Source organism: Zonotrichia albicollis, chromosome 5 (genome assembly GCF_047830755.1).
Source record: "Zonotrichia albicollis isolate bZonAlb1 chromosome 5, bZonAlb1.hap1, whole genome shotgun sequence".
NCBI classification, from domain to species: domain Eukaryota; kingdom Metazoa; phylum Chordata; class Aves; order Passeriformes; family Passerellidae; genus Zonotrichia; species Zonotrichia albicollis.
Genome location: NC_133823.1, coordinates 64,113,971 through 64,132,401, shown reverse-complemented (window position 1 = coordinate 64,132,401; position 18,431 = coordinate 64,113,971). Strand labels below are relative to the sequence as shown.

Here is an 18,431-nt window from a genome sequence, read left to right as displayed (position 1 = left end):
CCGCCCCGGCCCCCCCGCCGCCGCCGGGACCAGCCCCCAGCGCCGCCCGCCCGGACGCGGCTGCCGCCGGCGGGACGAGGAGCCTGGCCGGTCGCACCATGAGCAGCGTCCCCGCCGACAGGGAGGGCGGCCCCGCCGACACCAGTCTGCCCGAGGAGGAGGTACCGGGGGGACACACGCACCGGGGATTTGGGCCGGAGGGGGTCCGGCTTCCCCTTCCCCACCCGCGGTTCCCGGGAGCTGCCGTCCTCGGGTGCCCACGCACGCCCGCGGGATGGGGGGTCCGCGCAGCGGGGCTCCCGCCGGCTCCCGGTACCTGGGGCTGCCGCAGTGGGGACAGGGACGAGTGGCGGGACCGCATCCCCGCTCCCCGGGACGCTTCTATTCTCCGCCCGCATCCCCCTGGGGCTCGCCGCAAGAGCCCCTCCGCCTCGCCGGAGGGAACCTGCGGGCGCGGGGAGCCCCACGCGAGACACGGGTCGCCCCGCGGGGCGTGGGGGATAAACCAGGCTCCCCCCGGTCCCGCTGCCGGTGCCCGTGGGTACCGTGCATCCAGCGGCCGCGCATCTCTTTCCCACGGTCTCACCCCAAAAATGTCCGAAACGCTCCAATCCCCACGGGAGACCAACCCCACACCCCACCACGGTGAGAGCTGGTTTTCTTCATTCCAGCCGCAAAGTTCCTGGTTTTGCCCGTGACCTTGAGATGGGAATTTGGACTTTGTGAGGGTGAGAGCGGGAAGATTCCGATCTGAGATCGCCTCCTCCTCCTCCTTAGCCTCCACCCGGCTGGGCTGCTCCAGCAGCTCCCTGCTGAGCTCCCTGCTTGGTGGCCAACGCTGGGATCGATCACCTCAGCTCCACCGCCCGCTGCCTCCTGCCTTCATTTGCTTAATTCCAGAGGTGGCTCTGGCTTCAAACTTCCCAAAGATTCCTCAAAAACGGGGAGTTCTTTCCCCTGGAGGCCTTGCGGGGTGTGTGGGAGATGATGCTGCGGCTCTGCTGGGCATGGCAGAGGGTGTCCATGGAGGCCTGTTGCCTTTTCAAAAGCATGGAACCGTGCACCGGGCAAAACCAGGACAGCCCTCGCTCCGCTCCCGCCGGATCCGGAGGGCCCGGGGCTGGCTGGTGCACTGCTGATCCTTGGGGACCCCCTGACCCGGTGATGCCGGACATGGGGAGCACCCGGAGGGGACGGCTGGGAGGTGCCGGGGACACACGAGGTGGGCGATGCCCGTTCCTCCCTGCCAGCCGCACTGCTCCGGTGCCAAGCAGGTATTTTCCCTGCAGGACTTGTTCCAGCCCAGGCTGGAGGAGCCGGTGCTGTCCTATTTGCTCAAGTGCAGGGAAAGGGTTGTCCAGCTACTGTGCCTCACCTCCCCCCTCCCAGTGCTTGCCTTCCAGCCTCCTGTTCCCTCAGAAGAGGAGAGGGAGAGGTCACTCAGGGTGCTGCCAGGTGGGAAAAGCCCCCACTTCATGCCCGCTCCCCCCTGGCACGCCGGGTGGCTTCCCCGTCACTCTCGTGCTCCCCTCTCCCCCCGTGCAGGGGAGCCGTGGGCCAGGGGCTTCCCCACGGAGGAGCCGGAACAATTTGGGAAGGCGGTCACGTCACTCTGGCCGGGCGAGAACGGCATGTGAAAGGCTCGGGGGAGGCCTTATTTGGTAGCGGAGTGGCTGCGGAGAGCCCGGCTCGAGGCCCTCGTCCCCATCCCATGCCAGATCCCTCATCCCGGGGGAGCCGTGCCATGGGGAGGGGACCCCAGGGATGCTTCCCAGCGGGAATGTGCCCAGCGAGTGGATAAAACCTGTCCCCGTGGCCCCTGTGTTGCATCTCCCCGTGCTCCTGCTTCCTTTCCTCCTTAAAGCGCGGGGTCCGGAGGGTTTGGAAGCCAGCTCCAGGCAGGACAGGGACGAGTGTGACCCGCGCCTGATCCCGCCGCTCCTCCGCTCTGTTGCAATCCCCCATCTGCTCCCTTGGCTGCTCACTGCCTTTTCCTCTGCCGCTTCCTCGTTCCAGCCCCGGCAGCTCTGGACTCGCTTTTCCCCCAGGGCTGTTTCTCTGCTCCCGTCCTTCACCGGACGTGAGAGAACCGCGATTTTCCAGCAAAGCGGCTCCGGGTGGAGAGGCCGGAGACGTGTGCCGCTCCTCCCGCATCCCCCGGGCGGAGGAGCCGGCATCCCTCGGCCTCAGCCTTGTTTATGTCGGGGAGTTTTGCGGGCTCAAGGCATGCGTACACACAGCCCGGCAATCTAAACCCAGCCGAGGAAGACGCTCCATTAGCCAAGAGACTATTTATGCCAGGACTAATCCCGGCGGGGCGGGAGTGCACCCCGCTTTGCCGGGAATGGGAGGGAAGCCCTGCCGGCCCGGTTACACGGCTCGGTGGCAGCCCCGTGGCATCGCCCTCCCGCTGCCGCCGGATCCGGTGCCTCCCCGGCGGGGCGGCGGGCAGTCAGGCGGATCATCGGCTGGTGGAGCATTAAAGCGAGCCCCGCTGGAAGGGGCGCACGCACGGACGGAAGGACGAGGGATGGGAGCTGGGCTGAAGGAGGCGATTAAATGCCTCGTGGATGAATCACCCGGACGCCTCCCGCCTCCCCACGGCCTGTTAACGTTTACCGGGGCTGGTCTGGGCAGGGCAGGGCAGGACAGGGGACCAGGACGGTGCTGGGATCCCTCTGGGATCCCTCTGGGCACTGCTGTGTGATGGGTGTCCAAGCCAAGCAAATGCCCCCCGGTGCCTCCTTACCTGCAGGAGACAAACCTAGCTTGTAGCTTCATGTGAGGAAGAGGAGGAGGAGGGCTGCTGGTGCTCCATCATGGACCTCTCGATGCTGGGGTCATCCTTGATTGATGCTCTGGAGACCCCAGTCACCTCCTGGCCCAGATCTTTGCCTCTCCTTGCATGTCCTCAGCCCTAACCTCCACAGATCCTTTCCAGCATCCCTTAAACTGACCCAAGATGAGATACAGGATTTCAGGGACAACAGACTGGGACGTGGGATGCAAAGGCGAGAGGGGACAGGCCAGGCATGGGATGGAGATGATTTCCAAGGAAGAGGAGAGTAGCACAGACGAAGGGCAGACTTCCTGCAGGAAAAACAAAAAGCCAGGAGGGGACATATCAGGAGTGAGGCAACATAGGTAGGATCCAGCAGCCCTGAGAAATTTGGGAGCTGTGGGGTGCAGCAGCAGGAGCAGAGGAGTAATGTGGAAAGGGACTTGGAGCAGTCCCATGGCTGCCATCCCCATGGAAGGAAGTCAAGGTGGTCACCTTTGAGCTCCTCCTGGAGCAAACATTGGCATGATGACTTTTAAAAAATCTTTGGTTTCACCCCAGGAAGAAGGAGAGATGGAGAAATGCTCCACCAAACAGAAACTGAAAGATGTTCATACAGCAGAACTGAAACAGCTCAGGCTGTCCAAAAATACGGTGGGGTTTAGGCTGGGGGAATCCCATGCTCCAGCGCCCTTTAATCCTTGCTGGAGAGCTGTCAGTCTGGCCCTGCCCCATGACATCCGTGGGAGCAGATGCTGTGCCTGATCCACCTCTCTGAAGGAGTAATTCTTCCCTGTGGAAGAACAGATATGTGCCTGCTGCCTGGCCATTTCTCTGATAAGGCTTTTTTTTTTTTTTTTCCAGGGAAGGATTTTGCCCTAGGAGTGTTTCTGTTAGAGGATGGGGACTGAATCCCTGGGATTTCAGCACAAAAAACCTGGACTACCTCCCTGTGGGCCAAAGCTGCCCTTCCATTTAAGGGCAGGAGTAATATTTCTGTCTAGAATCTTTCCCTTGGCAAAAGGGCATCTGTGCAGCCTGCTGGGATTATCCCCAAGGATGCTCCCTTGCTCTGCCATCCCACCTGTTTGTTATCCAGCAAAAGGATGCTGTTCATGTAGGACCTACTCCAACATCCCTGGGGCTGGGTGCATTTGTGGGGCGCAGATGGGGAGCACCCAGGAGCTCATACCCATCCCCTGCCCTGGGCCCCAAAATCCCTTTTGGGGCTGGAATCCAGCTGGGGGATCCTTTAGAGCCCTTCTCCCTCTGGCCACTGTATAATTTTACAGATTCAAACTTGGCCGACCCGCATTTGAACTTACAAAGAAAACAAAGTCATTACAGAAGAGAAGCCCTTCCTCTGTGGGCTGAATTTCGAAGGGCTCCTTGGGATCTTTCATCTCTGTCTCTCTCCCATGTGGCTTTGGGGACAAATGGTCTGGCAGGCTTGGGCATGCACGGTTTGGATTTCAGGGATGCAAACTGGCAGAGGGTTCCCCACTCCCTCCCACTGGTCCCTGGTGTTTCCTGAAGCTCCCCAGGGAGAGGAGAGGCAGGAAGCCAGGGATGGCTCCAGGGATGGGGGAGACAGAGGACACCCTGCAGGGATGCTCAGGATGTAAACCCACCTGGGAGGGTGCATGTGTCTGGAGAGCCAATTCCCTGGGATTCCCTGAACAGCAGCCGTGCTCAGGAGGACCTGTGTGAAAGCCAGTATTTTTCACCCTAGGAAAGGAAAAGGTTGTTTTCTTTAGGTTGAATTTCATGGACACAAGGGGAGATCCTCCAGGAGAATCCCTCCCTAGCCCCCGCCAGGAGAAACTGGGGCAATGTCTCCACTGGGGGCCGGGGCAGCACTGAACACTGTGGGATGCTCCATCACTCCCTGGTCCCAGCAGACAAGCAGAAAGCTGGCAGGGGTCCCCTGAGGAGCTCTGGGGGATGGTCCCAATAGAGGGGACAGGCTAGTAGCCCTGGCTCAGGAAGGGGTGAGGACACCCCTTCTCTGCTGATCTCATCCAGCCTGGATGCTGGTACCCGCAGGGATGATGATGATGGTGGTGATGATGGTGATGATAATGCTGGCACCCAGGATGGGTATCACCGGGGCTGTTGACACAAGGGCTGTGTGCAAACAGCTGAGTACCTTTTGTTATTTAATAGATATAGGTCAGCCAGAGGTTTTGTTCCACAAAGCAGGAATGTTTGCTGCTCCCAGGCTGGGAGATGGGGGAGATAGCTTATCTGCAGGAGAAAGAAGAAATGTCAGCAAAAGAATAGGCCTGGGCTGGCTGTTTCTGGCTGTTTCCCATGTCTCTTTCCCAGGGAATGGGGCAGGCAGGGTGCCTGGCCAAAAAAATGAAATAAAATACATGGAGGTTTTCCCCTTCAACAGCCCAAAATGTTCAGATGAGATTTTGGGGATGAGGAGAGGAACAACAGATTCAGTTCCCCACACTCCTCTCCTGGTTACAAGCTGGTTGTAAAGCAAAACCATCCCAGCACAGGGTTTGCCCATCCTGGAGGAGCCCCACATCCCCCTCAGGGGGGTGGGAGCAGAATTTCTGCCAAACATCCCAGCTTTGAGGATGCTGCACCACGATAAACATTAGATCCACCTAAAAAGGGTTAAAACCCCTTAAAAGGTGACTTTTACAAGCCAGGCACAAGTTGTTTAAATCCAGCCCCCTCTAAACCAGGGCTTTTCCTCCAGGAGGAAGAGCTGGTGTTTGCTTCTCCCAGTCCTTAATGAGCTGCTGCAATTAAACTGAGACAATAGGCATTGTCCAGGATCTGCTGGGGATGATGGGAGAAATCCTGTTGGCCAGACAGGGTAGGAAGGTGCTGGGATTCTGTGAGCTATTTAACCTGGAGAGAACTGCTGGGGTGAGGACAGGTCCCTGCTACCTTTCCATGGTGCCTTAGCAGCTTCCTCCATGGCCACATGAAGGATAGGGCCTCCCCTCCCAAAAATTCAGCATCACTCAAACGTGATGCAACACCAGCACATTGGATTAAGGCTTTTGTCTGCTCCTCTTGGGCTGGCATTGTCCCTCTGGCTAGAGGGAGCGTGGTGTATCCCCAAGTTAGGGACAAGAGAGGGTCCCCAGGAACCTTTCTTCTTTTCCAGGTGAGGACACTCTTTGTCAGCGGGTTGCCTCTGGATATCAAGCCCCGGGAACTTTACCTGCTCTTCAGACCCTTTAAGGTATCACACTGGGGAGGGAAAGGGGGGCTGAAAGCATGGGGTTGGCCTCTGCCCCAGCCCCATGGCCCCAAACCACTTGGGAACCCATCATCCCACCATGTGGGAACCCACTGAAGTCTAATTCAGTCAGTTGATTCAGTCACTAGTATTTAATTGTGGGGATCTCCACCAAAAACCTTTTTTAATCCTTTCCTTGCAGGGGTACGAAGGGTCGCTCATCAAACTCACCTCCAAGCAGGTAGGAGCTGCTCCACATGGTGTAACCATCCCACCATTCCCTGGGGTGAGGGGCTCTCCTCTGTGCTACCCAGGAACCTGACTGATGGCTCCTGTCCTTCCTCCACAGCCCGTGGGCTTCGTCAGCTTCGACAGCCGCTCCGAGGCGGAGGCAGCCAAGAACGCGCTCAACGTGAGTGTGCCTGGCTCAGCCACTCCATTGCTCCATTTTCCCCTTGCTTCCCTGTCTCCAGAGACTCTCTGAATTCCTCCATCGCTAGGATGTACACCTCCCATGCCAGCCAGCCCCATGGCATCCCAATCTCTCCAGAAAATCTTGTTTCTCAGCTGCATCCTCCCTCCTGGGGGGCTGTGTCACTCTCACCTTTCTCAGGGCCATCCAGGAGGGCTTGAACATTCAGGACTTGAGCCTTAGATGCAAATGAGAAAGAGTATTCCCTGTTTATTCAGCAGGAAAAATCCCAGCTAAGTCTGCAAAAGAAAAAACAAATTTCACTTTCTTTTAGCAACTTGTGAAGTTACCTGAAAATAATCACAGGCAGAATTGTGTGGAGCTGGTTCTCCAATTCCTTCCCAGCTCTCCCTGCATTTTGGTTCGGGGTTGTTTTTTTCCTTCTCTTCATTTTCAACGTAAAACTTTTTTTTTTTGGCTCCACTAATCCCTCTGGATAAGAGCTCGGCCTTGCGGGATGCCGACTGCCAAATATGGTGCCGATGCTAAAGATGCCGGAGGAATGTGAGCCGCCTCGGGGCCCGGCAAATTAGCTCATTTCAGGGCTGCAAGTTGAAAAAAACCCATAAATAACGGGGAGTTATTTTTGCTGCGGGGCCGGCACGCGGCGGTGCTCGCCCACCCGCTGCGCCTCCTTCCCTCCTTCCCTCCCTTCCGCAGGGCATCCGCTTCGACCCTGAGATCCCCCAGACGCTGCGGCTGGAATTTGCCAAGGCCAACACCAAGATGGCCAAGAACAAGCTGGTGGGCACCCCAAATCCCAGCACCCCTCTCCCCACTGCTGTACCTCAGTTCATCGCCCGGGAGCCCTGTGAGTACCCCCTGCACTGCCAGCAGGGCTCAGGCTGGCAGGCACCAGGGATATTGGAACTGGAAGGAGGGAGGACATCGTGAGGGGGTGGCCAAGGGGAATACCAGGTGCCATTGGAAGCGTTGGTACTTGCTTGCTGTGCAGTGGCACGTGCTGGGGGCTCCCAAAGGAGAGGACCTGGCACAGGTGACAGCCAGCAGGGTGAGGTCTCAGGAGAGATCTTGGCAATGCCCTGCTGTGAGTGCTCCATGCCCGTTGTCGCTTCTGGAAGAGCTTCTCTCGTGCAGACTCTGGCTCCTCACCCTGATGTTGCACACAGGCATGAGCTACACACTCTCCTCTGCTGAATCCCTGGTTTTACTAAACCTCGTGGAGACAAGGAGCCCAGCCCCAGCTCCCTGAGTGACATGCCCAGCCCCACAGCATTGCTCACCTCATGTTATGCCAGTGGGAGAATGTGTGTTAGTTTTGTGAGCCAGCTCTCAGTGGTGGCATCTCACAGTTTTCCAGGGGCAGATCTGCTCCTGCATCAAGGGGAGAAGGAAGGATGCAGTGAGGGTTACAGCCCTCTGGTCACCATTAACTCTCCCTCTTCTTCTCTTGCAGATGAGCTCACAGTGCCTGCACTTTACCCCAGTAGCCCTGAAGTGTGGGGGCCGTACCCTCTGTACCCAGCGGAATTAGCACCTGCTCTACCTCCTCCTGCTTTCACCTACCCTGCTTCGCTGCACGCCCAGGTAATTCCAACCATCCACCTCCACTGCTCACCCTCCCTCCTGCCCTGGCCCCCTTCCCCTGGGTGCTCACTGCACCACTAACTCTACCCTGCTCACAGGCATTCACTCCCTGCTCCCCAAGAGTTAGGGATGGCTCCCAAATGGAGCAGAATGCTGGCAGGGGTTCCTGTCTTTCCCCAGACTCCTCTCTCTGCCTTCCTACTTTTGCTGGTACCTGCGGTGGGGCAGGTGGTGAGGGAGGAGGGAGAGCTGGGGATGCTCCCAGGGTCTGGACCATGCCCATCGCTCCTGGCACCGAACCATCCGGCTGCCAGTGTGAGAGGGGGGCTCCCTGGCTGCCCCTGCAGCATGGCTGGGATGCTGCTCATGGATGTGCTGCTCATGGGGTGTGAAGGCAAGCAGCTCTCACGGGGAGGAGAGGGAAGTGAAGCACAAATGGAGAGTCCATCTTTTATTGACGAGGAGCTGCCTCGTCACAAGCGCTTTCTGCCGGCTGCTGCTGGCCCCCAATGGCAGCATGGGCTGTTAAAAATTAACCATCCGCCTGGGAGAGGACTGGGGGAAAGAAGAGGAGAGGTGGAAATGGCGGAGGAAGAGGATTTCTTTGCAGTGCCAGCCTTGCAGCATCATGGGGATGCTGGCAAAGGACCCCTGCCACAAGGGGGAAAGGGCAGCTACCTCCTCAGCATCCATGCTGGGCAGCACCCTGGCTTTTGCTCCTTGCTGCCAGCTCCAGCTCAGTGATGAACAGGAGGTAACAAGCAAATGGAAATAGATTTGCCAGATAAACTGCATCCAAAAGGCTTTTGGCCTTGGCCCACCAGGATTGAGCCAGGTTATCCAGAGCCACCATCACTGAGAGCTGGAGCAGCCAGGGGCTGGTTTGAGCACAAGGGTGATGAAAAGTGCTCAGTGTGCAAACCATGTGCAGTCTTTGGATGAAACTCCAGTTTTCTGGGCCCTGCTGTTCATAGGAAGAGTGTTAGTAAATATTATTGCAGCTACGTACTTGCCTTGTCAAATAACTGCTAACAGGCAGCACCTGCCCTGCTCAGGGAAGCGCACAGCCAAGGAAACAGGCATACAGAAGCTCTGAGGGTCCCTTGGGAAAACCCAGGCTGAGACCTGATGTTAGACAGAAGCAATATTACCTGATGTGAATTATCAGCCTGCTGGGGAGGGTGCTGGTGGCACCTTCCCATCCTCCTGTGCAGCTGCTGGGGTTGTGCCTTTGCTGGGTGGGGGCTGGAGACTGGTGCCACCATCCAAACTGGAGCTGCTTTGCTGGATCCTGCAGACAGCAGCGGGATCAGAAATTACAGGATGGACAGTGGGGCTGGCTTGGAGTGATCTGGCAGAGCACTGAGCACCTGCATGCCAAATTTTGGCATCTGATATTTTCCGCCCTGTTTCAAGCGGGCTTTGCAGGAGCTGAGAAGGATGAGCTCACTCCTGCTCAGTGGGACCATGGTGCTGCTGTCCCAGCTCCATCCTGCTGGAAGCAGCCATGCCAGGGGCTGTGCCTCAGTGTTACTGTTGGAATTGGAGCTGGGATGGCTGTACGGCTGTTCCAACCTCCCTCCGCCCTGTTCCTGGGGAAAGCCAGCAAAAGGGAGCCCAGCCACAGCCTGATGTTGCCAGGGTGGGCAGCCAGCCCCCCTCTCTCACCTTGTGTTCCCCTTGCCTTGGCAGATGCGCTGGCTCCCTCCCTCCGAGGCTGGTTCTCAGGGCTGGAAGTCCCGTCAGTTCTGCTGAATGCCGGGTGAGTGCCACTGTCCCATCCTCCTGGGCCACCTGGGGATCACCTCCACCTCTGCCCTGAGCTTCCCCACTGGGACTCCCAGGCTCTCCAGCAGCTCAGGGTGGGTGGCCACTTTCCAGCAGACACCCCAAGTCCTGTTGCCCTCCTTGTCCCCAGAAAGGGATGTCTGTGCCACCATTCACTTTCCCACATGTCCGGGGGCAGGAGGGAATGGCACCATGCCAGAGGGGGGCGTTGTGATGGAAAAGACAGCCCTGACACCATCGCCTCATTAAACCTTAAGGAAAGCTATCCAGGCAGCCCGGGGTGGTGGGTGTGCCAAAACAAGAAGCACAGCCTTACCAAGCACCCAGCTGCCCGGCAGGAGGGAGGGATGATCCCATTCCATCTGGGACCTCTTCGGATGGAAAAAGCCTTGCAAGATATGCTCTGCAAATAACTTTGGCCTTTGTGGATAAATAAACAAAGGGGACTCACACAGAAGAGGGAAAAGAGCCTTGGTGGACGCTGAGCACTGCTTGCCCTGCAATCCCAGCCTGCCTGGACCACCCTAGCCAGGAACAATCCCTGCTGGGAAGCCTCCTGCTTCCACATCCGCTTGTAGAGAAATGCCAGTGGATCCAAAGCTCTGGCATCAGCTGCCCATGCTCACATGTGACTGCTCTGCCCATCTGCCTGGCATCTGCAGCCCTGGAGGTCACTCAGCTGGGAGGGCATAAGGCCCAGCCCCAGCTGCAGCCGGCCCCAGACTTGGATCCATAAAGAATTCACTGGCTATTTTAGGCCCAGCAGATAAAAATAGGGAGTAGCGAGGCTTTGGGAACCAATGGTTCTTCCAAAATATACAACGTGCCAATGTTTCCAGATAAAATGTGAGCAGAGATGCTTTTGGGAAGGGGACACGAGCAAACCCCTTGAAACAGGTCCACCAGCCCAAGAGCCACAGTGGGTGGTGAGGATGGAGGGTCAGGGACCTCCTGTTTCCCCTCCAGGCTCCTCCAGCTGGGAAGGGCACAGAGGGTTTGGCTGAGGGCCTGGCTCTCTTGCTTGCATCTGTCTGGATTTGCTGCCTGGAGCCCATCATGGCAGGGCTAATCCCACAATCAGTTAGGTTGCAAAAGACATCTGAGACCACCAAGTGCTATCTTTGGCCCAATAAGCTGCAAACTGTCCCCTTGGGAAGTGCCAGCTGTGGTGCCTGTGAAATCACCCCTGCCCTCAGCACACTGACCTCAGTCCCCAGTGCCAGCATCCCTCACTCTCTGCCATGTCCTCCCACAGGTCTCAGGTGTGTGATGGTGGCCTACAGTCAGTCTTGTGGGTATTAATGGAGTCTTCCAAGGTGGCTACTGGGTTGGTGTGCTCTCCACAGGACCTCAGTGTGCTGGTAAGGATGCCACCCTGCGGGCTCGGCTGCTTCGGGAAGGGGGCAGAGGAGTGAGGAAGCCAACACAATGATGTCCCTGAGGAACAGGCCCTGAGGTTGGCAGGGCCCTGGGGCTGCTCCAGCTACTGCCCTGCAGAGCCATGGCTCTGCCATTCCCCTGGATGGCTGCTATCTGGGGTGAGAGTTTCCACAGCCAAGGAATGCCTCTCATTACCCTGCTAATCTCATCTCCCTCCTTGCTTCCTGCCTTGGATCAACAGAGACTGAATTCCTCTTAACTGCAAAACTCACACTTAACTCCTGGCTTCCCACTTCCAGCCCCAGGGACTGCAGCCAGCAGGAGGAACAATGTGGGATCAGTGGGGTTCTTTGTGCCAGGGATGCTATGGTCTCTCCCTGCAGGCAGGTCCCACCTTGCCCTTTCTCTGCTAAACAACTGTCCTTAGAGCAGGGTCCTGACACAAAATTTCCAAAACAAGCCTCCCTCTCCCTCCTACCTTGCTTCCTTCCTTCCACAAAGGAAGAGAGATTAACCACAGCCCTTTTTCCTCCATCACAGCTGCTCTTTTTTTTTTTAACACCTCTCTTTGTTGTTTCAGGCTTGAAAAAAAACCTCACACAAGTTTGGATTCCTCCAAGACTTTCCCACAGCCTCTATCACACATCTGCTCTCCTAGAAGAAAAAAGAAAAAAAAAAACCTAGTAATAATATTTTCCTCTTTTACACTGTATATTTGTAAGGAAGAGTGTGTTACTCCCGAAAGCATGGTTTGACAGGCATTGTTGTAGTGTTTGAAAAGCCTTTTCAAATGGAACCATAGGAAAGCAGACTACAAAAAAAAAAAAAAAAAAAAAAAAAAAAAAAGAAAAAAGAAAGAAAAAAGAAAAAAAGAAAGTAAAAGGAAAAAAAACCAAAACAAGAACAAGTATTTTTGTACCAAAGTTCCTCAAGAGGACAATCTTACACTGGGTCGGACCACAGGCTTTGTGCTTGACTTTCGACGTGTGTAAAGAAGAGTCCTATTATCCCCTGGCCCTGGCAGCTGCATGTGGAAGGCACGATGTTCACAAGCGTGAGGATGTCGACACACATGATGCAGGTTTGCAGGAAGTGTGCTCCCCTGGCACAGGAACTGTGCTCTGGCTGTGTTGGCAAGGTGTCTGCAGACACTACAGTATTACTGTTCTCTTCCCAGTTGCACCAAATGACCAGCAGGCAGGACGACCAGGAACTTCCTTCCCGTGTTTTTTCTACCTTGGGGCTGTGTTCATAGCTGCTGTGCAAAGCTTCCGTGGGGTACAACAGCTCGGATCAGGGATGGGCAGGCAGCCCACACACGTAGCAAGGTGACAATTTGCCTCCTCCTCCTCCTCCTCCTGCTGCTGCCATGACTGCTCCAAGCTGTTACAGGCAACATAAACTGCTGTATGAAAAAACATACCAACAAATCCTTGGTTTGTCAGCTCCCTCCAGGTTGGACATGAGTCCTGAGGGGCTCCCCATTATCCTGAAGCACTGGCCTGGCCTGGCCAGTGTTTGAGTGCCGATGTTACGCTGGCCCAGCTGCTCCCTGTGTGACATTCCCATGTTTTCATGTGCAAAGATGAGAAGGGAGGCTGCCAACATCCTTTACAGAGATAGAGTACCAGCAGAGAGACTGCTTGACATACTAGTTCTCCTTCTCCTTGCTTCAGGAGGAATTTGGAAAAAGAAGAGAGCAAACTGACCCAAAAGCTCTATCAGTTTCCCTTTCTTGCAAAGGGAGGTGCAGAACTTCTCCTTCCATTGCGTTTCCCCCACCTCCACTCCAGCTGCAGGGAACGCTGAGCTCAGCTGCTGCCCAGGCCTCACTGTAGCCGGTTTTTCCCAGCTGTTCGTGGCCTCATTAAACATCATCACCTTTTCCTTTCTCCTTCCTCTTGTCCTGTGGGTGGGCCACAATAAGATGGCTGAGATTCTGGCCATCGGGGTGGGACAGGGGGAGGAAAAAATGGGGTTTTTCACCATCAGAAACTGTCCCGTTGGGGTCTTCTGTAAAAAGTGGGCCTGATAAAAGTGATGTGAGAAGAAATCAAATCCAAGACAAACCTCAGAGTGGCTCCAAAAGGAACGATACCAGCGTTCCCAAGCGACAGACTAACTCTTTTAGCAAACTATTTCCTGTACTTTGTCTCGTGGAGAGGAGAGAAGCTTCCACATTGTCTACTCTGCTTTTGGAAATATGTTTAAAGGTACTTTTCTATTGTAATTTTTTAAAAATAAAACCGGTGATTATTATAAGTTACGCGCAGAGCGTCGCTGTGTGCTGTGTATCCGGCTGGGAACAGGGAGAAGGATCCCAGCACACCCCTCAGGGCCTTGGCAAACATCAGCCTCTTTCCTCCCTCGGGAGCAGCTGAAAGCACTGTCAGGCTCCTGGGTGATTTTTCAGGGTAGATGCCATCGTCCTGTTTGGCTCTCTTGGATCTCTAGGAAAGCTCCAAAATCCAGGCTGGAAGGACCAGCAGGCTTTAAAGAAATGACTCCAAGTTTACAAAGATGTTATCGGTTAGTTTTAAACCTACTAATCTTGGCACAGAGCACAGGAGCTGGGATGCAATTTTCCATGAGCTCAGCCTCGGCTGAGGCAAACGTAACCTAGAGACCAAGGGCCAGATTAGCTCTGTATTTTTTTTAACACGCTGGGAATTTTGAAAAACTCCAGTTTGTAAGCCCAACCGAGAAATTCTTCCTCCTTTCTTTGCTCGGCTCCCACCCTGACAAATGTGACCAGCATCCCCAGGAGCTTCAGCCAACACACCAGGCTTCAAAAACAAAGTGCCAGGAGCAAGCTCCAGCTTAGCAAAGGCAGCCTGGCAAACAGGGTGTAAAGGACAGAATTAAAAAAGCTACAAGCTCCAGGGTGGAAGGAAGAGGCATGACAGTTATTTGAAACCCCTGGCTGGCAGGGATGAGTTAAACCCTTAATGTTGGATGCTAATCCTGCTGTGGCCACCGAGAGTCACAGCTTTCACAGCTTTCCTTCTGAGCTGCATCCAGCAGAGAGTTTGTTGGCAGGCACGGGGGAGGAAGGGAAGGGAGCCACAACACTGCTGCTCAGCCCAAGAGCTGCTCTGAGCAGCAGCAACTGGCCAAAATTTCTGTCCCAGGCACCACTTTGAGAGACACACAGATGTTTTTGGGAGCGGATTCAGCAGCAAACATCCTGCAGCTAAGAGAGCCGTGAAACACGCACACATCCTGGACTTTGCCTGGGCATTGCATCTGCTCCCAGATCTGCCCTGCAAAAGGAAGTGGGGCCTTGCCCAAAATATTTAACCTCTTGAAGCATTTCTTTTTTTACTAATTTCCCCCAAAAGCCAGCCTGTTTTTGTCTCTGTGCTGATGAGCGTTGCCCTAATCAGCGAGGGGTGGGAGCAGTACGGCTGCTGCTCGCCTGGCGTCCCCTTTGCCCGCGGTGACCTTTCCCCCTGCGGCCGGCCGGAGGAACATTCCTTCCCTGTGACCACTGGGGCACTTACAGGAAGGCCCAAGCTGCTGGCTGACACTGGAGAATTGCAAAACGGGATCAGGGACTCCCATGCCAGAGCTGCCATCCGATACCAGGGAAAAGTCCTGGGGGATATGAACAGGCAGAGCTGGAAAAACCAAAGCGAGATTTTGCACTCTCATTGTTTCTGTTTTCCCAAGTCTGTTTGTTCCCATCACCCTAGCATAAGGTTAAGCTCAGGGAGTGGGATGCAGGCAGCTCCTTCCTGTGCATCCCTGCACAGGGGCTGGCTGACCAGCAGCAGACTGGAAGTAGCTGCAAAGGCAGGGAGCAGCTTGGCAGGGCCTAGAGAGAAAACAGACCGCTGATTCCCCGTCAGATGGACACAAGTGAACAGCAGAGAAATGGGAACAAGGTAGGAGAGGGAGAGCCACATCTCAGAGGATTTAGGTGGATGGTCAGGCAGCAGCAGAAGGGACAGGGGTCCTGCCACAGGAATGGAGATGCACCAGCCAGGCCAGGGAGAGCAAAGGGCAGACAGAGCTGGCGCCGAGGCCGGCAGCACCCGCAGCCCGGATGGGGCAGGGAGGAGGAGCAAGCCCAGCGCCACTCCTGGGAGAGGGGGAGAAGGAATAACAAGGCTGGGAGAGGAGAGATGTGAGAGCACCAGGGCTTGGCCAGGCAGCTTTAAAGGCTGAGACACAGGCTGTGAGGGAAGCCAGTGGCTGAGAGCAATAAGATGAGGGGCTTTGTGAGGATAGCTGGGGCCTGGCACAGCACTCAGCACGGATTTGTTCCCCGATTCCTGAAGGGAAAACCGAGAGGTGTCACCCTGCAAGGGTCACTGCACTGTCTGAGAGCCGCCAGGCAAGGCTCTGTTCTCCCTGCCAGCACAAAAAGGAGGACATTCCAACCCAGGGGCATGAGCTGGGTGCTGCAGATGTGATCTGCCCTGAAAGCCAGGCTCCAGCCGACACCTGAACACTGCTACCTGCCTCACTCAGGGTACAAACCAAGATGACAGTGGGGCTTAAAAAAGCAAAGCTGAGAAATACCATTAGCAGGTCCCTGAAATGCTGTCTCTAAAACACTGGGAAGTCAACCATTAGCAGAGTCTGGACTTCATCTCTGCAGTCTCCATAATTAATAACCAGCTCAGGAGGGAATAGAGAACACAACCAAACTGATGGAGGCAGGAAGAAATCGCACAAGTACTTCAGGCCTTGGATGCAAGCCCAGAAGTGCAGGTATATAGTCAAAAAATTAACTTAATGGCAGGACAAGCTCCTGCCTTAACCATCCTTTTCCCCTGCTGTGCTTGTACTCTGCACAATGTCCAACCCACGAGGCTGGAGCTGTTTGACACGTGAATCCCAGCCACAGAAGCACTGATGGGCTTTCAGAGTCATGGCTGTTTTTCCTGGGCTGTTGAGTAACACAGAGGCCACTGCAAGCCAAAGCAGCAGAAAGCAAGCTGGGGGAAACAAAACCTGCTCTTACAGCACGCCAGGAGGCACCAAAGGAACCAGGGCTCAGAGCCACAGGTGGGTACAAGGGGCTGCAGTAGGTCTCTGATCCAGCCTCCCTCTCACAACAGGACTGCTGCCAGCAAGAGACCTGGGCAGCCTGGTCTTGTCTGGGCAATGCTTGAACCCTCCATGGATGGAGACATCTCCCCACCAGCTGTTTTCCTCCTAATATCCAAGCCAAACTTCCCACATTCCCCTATTATGTTATCTGCCATAGCTGCCAAAAGCATTTGACCACATCATCCTCCTTACTGCCCTTCACACTGCTGTACTTTGTGATCAGATACACCCTCAGCCACCTGCTCAACACATTCAGCAGTCCCAGCTCCCCACAATTCCTCCCAGGCCCTCTGCCCCCAGCCCTGATCAGCCTGGGAGCTCCAACCAGCATCCCTGGGGATGGAGGGGTGACTGAACAGAGGGGGAGGCCTAAACTGGACACAGTGCCCACATGGGAGCTCCCTGGTGCCGAGCAGAAAGCCAATTGCTTCCCTTGCTCTGCTGGCCCTTGCTGGAGCAGCGAAGGCTGCGGTCACCTCATTTGGGAAGGGAGCAGCTACAGCTATGCAATGCCAGGGAGCCCTGCTGTGTCCAGGCAAGCCCTCTCTTCTGGGGACATGCCAATCTTCCTGATCTGCAAGGCAGGGATGTGTCCAGAGAGCCTGAGCAGAGCTGACAACACTGATGCGGTCAGAACACACCCACAGAGCCAAAGGACAGACCTGAGGCACAGTGCCAGAGCAGACCCTCCCTCCCCTGGGAAGAGATAAAATCCCAGAGCACCTCCTTTGCCATATCCCTGACTTTGCCAGCAGACGGAAGCCAGCACCAGCAGGCTGAGATCCAAGCTCTCCTCTCCCTGATGGCTGCCAGTGGTTAGCCTTGCCATTTTAAACCAGCCAGCACTGAGCACTGGCTCTCCTGGCCATCCTTCCCCCAGAAGCAGGAGCTGCCAGAGGCCCCCGGGGCAGTAACACACAAAGGAATTTGGGCCTGGTACATTAGCAACGACCTGAAAGTGAGCAACAAAGCTGGAAATAATAAGATGTCAGCACCACGGCTGCTTTTGGTAATCTGCAAAGGCAGCCCCTCCCCATCAGCAGGTAGCGGGAGCGCGGCTCTCCCTGGTGGCCCGGCACCGCCCGCCCGTGCTCATCGGAAGTGACAGCCCTGGCTGGCTGCAGCCACGTGCAGGGCCTCCCTACCCTTCCCAGGGCTCCCTGGCCTCGCTCTCCTCCGCTCCCTAAAAGCCTGGAGTGATCATGATGAATTATAGATGAGCTCTCGCACACATCGCCTCATGTCAGTTTTCTCACTCAACCATACGCCACCCTGCTGCTTTCCATCCCCTTCCAGAATGATCTTCTTAAGGGAGGAGGAGGTGGAATAACTCTGCAGTCAGAGCAACTTTTAGGAGAGAAGTTAGTCAGTAGAGATCTATGTGACACACCTGGGCTACTCAACTTGTCTCTTAAAAAAGAAAAATCTTGTTGGGGTCAACCCATCAAATCCTGGAGCTGAGGGAACACAATGTCCTTGCTGGACAGGAGCCCCAGGAGAGTGGAAGAGGCAGGGAAAGGTACAGACAGCACTGAGATGGGTTTGCCAAAGAACCTTCCTGAAATGCACAAGACCAAGGTGCCTGCCACAACCCACTTCCATCTGAAATACTCTGTTCTGTGTTCTCAGCCCAAGTGCCCTCATCTTCCTGGTTTGCAGCAGATGCTTCCAGGGAAGGAGGAGAAAAGTGGGATAATGGCCCGGGGATGCCAGGACAGGACAGCACATGATGCCTCTCAGCAGCCTCTGCAATGCCAGCCTGAGGGAAGAAGGGTTTTGCCAAAGTAAGCAAGCTGAGGGCATGGTGGTTTTGGCCACTGGGAGAGTCATTCTGCCACACACAGAACACAAGAGAACATGCTGGAGGAATATGAAGGAGGTTTAAGTTTTTAACAGCTCAACTTCAGCAAAAAGCCTGATCAGGATATAATACTGTGAAGTGGACTACAATGGTACTAAAATGGTTTCAGCAAACAGAGTCACGCTCATATAGTCTGAGATGTTGTCTAGTTCCACCATCTGATTTTTAAGAGGTCTTGGGAAAAAAAAGGAACACTGGGAGCATCTTTGGGAAACAAAATCCATCTCCTGAAGTCTACAGAAAAGAGAGGAGCTCATGTTTCTGTTCTTTTTGACAGGCTTAGAAAACAGGGTCTGGTCACCCTGGAGAAGAGGAGGTTGGATGGAGACTTCAC

The 18,431-nt window shown here is 55.4% G+C and overlaps 1 protein-coding gene and 2 long non-coding RNA genes across 3 annotated transcripts; 1 reads left to right on the top strand and 2 right to left on the bottom strand.

Annotated features, from left to right (window-relative positions):
• Positions 1 to 4: 4 nt before the first annotated feature.
• Positions 5 to 13,441, top strand: RBPMS (RNA binding protein, mRNA processing factor). Its single transcript, XM_074540420.1, has 9 exons — positions 5 to 161; positions 5,913 to 5,990; positions 6,190 to 6,228; positions 6,337 to 6,399; positions 7,120 to 7,270; positions 7,877 to 8,007; positions 9,700 to 9,769; positions 11,051 to 11,156; positions 11,756 to 13,441. Exons 1-7 carry the CDS (start codon positions 99 to 101, stop codon positions 9,760 to 9,762), a joined length of 588 nt encoding a protein of 195 aa, XP_074396521.1. The 5' UTR covers positions 5 to 98; the 3' UTR covers positions 9,763 to 9,769; positions 11,051 to 11,156; positions 11,756 to 13,441.
• LOC141729008 (uncharacterized) lies at positions 160 to 5,510 on the bottom strand. Its single transcript, XR_012580260.1, has 3 exons — positions 4,929 to 5,510; positions 4,411 to 4,507; positions 160 to 3,090 (listed from the first exon to the last, which is right to left on the bottom strand). It is a non-coding gene; the product is annotated as an uncharacterized LOC141729008 (long non-coding RNA).
• Positions 5,645 to 11,056, bottom strand: LOC141729009 (uncharacterized). Its single transcript, XR_012580261.1, has 4 exons — positions 9,676 to 11,056; positions 9,159 to 9,298; positions 7,704 to 7,794; positions 5,645 to 7,573 (listed from the first exon to the last, which is right to left on the bottom strand). It is a non-coding gene; the product is annotated as an uncharacterized LOC141729009 (long non-coding RNA).
• Positions 13,442 to 18,431: the final 4,990 nt, after the last annotated feature.

Excerpts from the sequence above, each read along its gene's own strand:
- RBPMS (XM_074540420.1), top strand. The coding sequence starts at position 99 with ATGAGCAGCGTCCCCGCCGACAGGGAGGGCGGCCCCGCCGACACCAGT. Across the intron at positions 6,229-6,336 it reads TCAAACTCACCTCCAAGCAG|CCCGTGGGCTTCGTCAGCTT; the intron begins GTAGGAGCTGCT and ends CTTCCTCCACAG. Across the intron at positions 6,400-7,119 it reads CAGCCAAGAACGCGCTCAAC|GGCATCCGCTTCGACCCTGA; the intron begins GTGAGTGTGCCT and ends TCCCTTCCGCAG.